The sequence below is a fragment of the Scomber scombrus genome, chromosome 3 (genome assembly GCF_963691925.1).
Source record: "Scomber scombrus chromosome 3, fScoSco1.1, whole genome shotgun sequence".
Classification (NCBI taxonomy): domain Eukaryota; kingdom Metazoa; phylum Chordata; class Actinopteri; order Scombriformes; family Scombridae; genus Scomber; species Scomber scombrus.
In genome coordinates this window covers 25,586,879-25,589,765 of record NC_084972.1, presented here as the reverse complement: position 1 = coordinate 25,589,765, position 2,887 = coordinate 25,586,879, and the positions used below count along the sequence as shown (strand labels likewise).

Below are 2,887 nucleotides of genomic sequence, written 5' to 3'. Positions count from 1 at the left end.
ACAAAGCCATGGTAACAATAGAGAGGGGTTACCCAGGAAACCACCGTCGTCATGGAGACTGCATCACAGGGCGGGTTCGGCAGGCAGGAGGCGGGACTTAGCGCACGTTGTCCCGTCTTTCATGCATGCTGTTTTCATCCTGTCATCACCGCGGGAGTGACATCAAACACGAAATAAACATACTTCCTATTTCCCTGCTGCTCGCACTGCACGGACTTTAGCAACGTTTTCTGTAGCTTATAATGATATTTAGAGTCTGGATCACTTCTTTGTTCGGTTTATTTAATATAGGCTATATAGGCAACTCTGAATAAAAATACAATTTTACGAAAGGCTCGACTTTGATTTTCATGATACGCGTTTTCCATCTACACCACCCTGCGTTGTATTACCTGAATAATAATCTGAACAAGACTCAGAGTCCAACATCTCGACAGGTTATGATATTAAATATAACCTAAAACAGGCATTTGGCTATATAGATTACCATAGTCTATTCATTACATTACTGGACAATGAAACTTTTTTTTCTTTCCACAAACCACAAGACGTCTTTTTTTCCACTAGTGGGTAGATGCAATATAGTAGTCTATGCTACACGTGAATCCCAGTCATGAACACCAACAACTTTCGCATTAACATCAAGATATAGGCATCGTGTGGCACAAGACACTGCAAAAATATTTGTTTAACAAGCCACTTATTCTTAAAAAAAAAAAAAAAAAAAAAAAAAAAGTCTGTCAACAGCTTGGAAATTAATACTTTTCCAATGCAAATGTTTTGGAGTATTAATGTTAATACTTTTTTAAACAATGTAAGTTATGTAAATAAATGGACAAATCATTTCTTACTCACTTAAATCAAGAAAAAAGTGACAAATGACTTGTTAAAAGGGCATTTGTGCAGCGTTCACCCACAGATATGGACTGACACATTACGATTGGCTATATAAAAAAATAATATTATCGCTACTATTCATGCTTCATAAATGATCTGTGTTTCTTTGTGTGTGGTTCATTTACACGTCTGTGAAAATCTTTTTGATGTTCACGCAGTTCTGGTTGTTCTCGGTGGTGAAGTTGGGCTGCTTGAACGCACTGTTGATGCCCTCCTCTATCACCATATACTCTGACTTGCTCAGGGATGAGGAGCTGGACGACCTCCTCAGCTCCTCAGAGGGGAGGTGCTCACAGCTGACTATGTGTGCGTAATGTGGCTGATCCTCTCCGTCAGTCTCCCTGTGGTAAAAATAGTTAAAATTGGACACAATCACTGGCACTGGTAAGGCAATGGTCAGCACGCCAGCTATTGCGCATAGAGACCCCACTATTTTCCCACCGATGGTCACCGGGTGCATGTCTCCGTATCCAACTGTGGTCATGGTGACCACTGCCCACCAAAACGCGTCCGGGATGCTGGTGAAGCTGGAAGTGGGGTCGTCTGCTTCTGCAAAGTAAACCGCGCTGGAGAAGAGAATAACTCCGATGAAAAGAAAAAATATGAGCAAGCCCAGCTCCCTCATGCTGGCCTTAAGGGTCTGTCCCAAAATCTGAAGTCCCTTTGAGTGTCGTGAGAGCTTAAAAATGCGAAAGACCCTCACCAGTCTGATCACCCTCAGGATGGCGAGGGACATCGCCTGCTGGCCACTGTTGTTTTCCTTCTGGGCCAGCTCTGTCCCCAAAGTGATAAAGTAGGGGATTATGGCGACAATGTCAATGATATTCATGATGTTTTTGGAGAAGGTTGTTTTGCTGGGGCAGGCGAAAAACCTGACCAGCAACTCGAAAGAGAACCATATGATACAGAGGGTCTCTATCACAAAGAATGGGTCTGTGAAGGGGTTTGGCACAAAAGGCGCCGTGCCATTGACCGTGGGTGCCACTGTGGCTGGGTCTCTGTCATCCCGAAATTCCGGCAGAGTCTCCATGCAAAAAATGACAATTGAAATCAAAATGACAAGCACTGAAACGATGGCTATCCCCCTCGCTGGTCCGGAGCTTTCAGGATACTCAAACAAAAGCCAAACCTGCTTTTGGAAGTCATGTTTGGGCAGTACGCGCTCCTCTTCTTTTATAAAGCCTTCATCATCACGGAATTTCTCCATTGCTTCCTCCCCGAGTTGATAAAACCTAATTTCCTCGGAGAAAATATCAATGGGGACGTTAACAGGTCTCCGTAAGCGACCCCCTGACTGGTAGTAGTACAGGATGGCATCAAAGCTGGGTCTGTTCCTGTCGAAGAAGTACTCGTTCCTCAGTGGGTCAAAGTAGCGCATTCTTTTCCTGGGGTCCCCCAGCAGCGTGTCTGGGAACTGGTTGAAAGTTTTAAGTTGCGTCTCGAAGCGTAAACCTGAAATGTTGATAACGACCCTCTCGCAGCATCCTTGGCGACCGCGCTCAAATCTATCCACGGACAGGTGAGGCGCCGAGAGCACGGCGGATTCCTCCAGCATGTTTTCCACAGTCATGATGCCCTTCTCCACCACGGCATAACCCCGGCGGTCAGTCTCGTTGCTGCCCCTGTGCCTGGAGGACGAAGGCGACGGGATCACGCTGCGGGTCTGGTCATCCATACAGGTGGTTTTCGGTCCGGAGGGGCAAATCGCGCCACGCCTCTCCCAGCCAAAGCCTACAGCTTTGGAGAGCTGCGGCCGACGCCACTCACATCTCTTCTAACCATCACCTATCTCTGCGTATCCACACACTGAAGAGCCCCCCCCACCCCCCCATCTCTTTCCCCCCTTTACAAACACGTCGACACCCGCCCACGGCGTGCATATGTCTGACATACGTCCACAGCCCGCCCAATCGGAAATTAACTTGACACTTAATGCCGAGCACACACACACCTTCCGTTCATGTGAGATGAAAGAAAACACTTGATGAAA

General features: G+C 46.5%; 1 protein-coding gene across 1 annotated transcript; it reads right to left on the bottom strand.

Moving 5' to 3' along the window:
* Positions 1 to 1,018: 1,018 nt before the first annotated feature.
* kcna3a (potassium voltage-gated channel, shaker-related subfamily, member 3a) lies at positions 1,019 to 2,572 on the bottom strand. The gene has a single exon (XM_062415585.1). It carries the CDS (start codon positions 2,570 to 2,572, stop codon positions 1,019 to 1,021), a length of 1,554 nt encoding a protein of 517 aa, XP_062271569.1.
* Between the last annotated feature and the right edge of the window lie 315 nt (positions 2,573 to 2,887).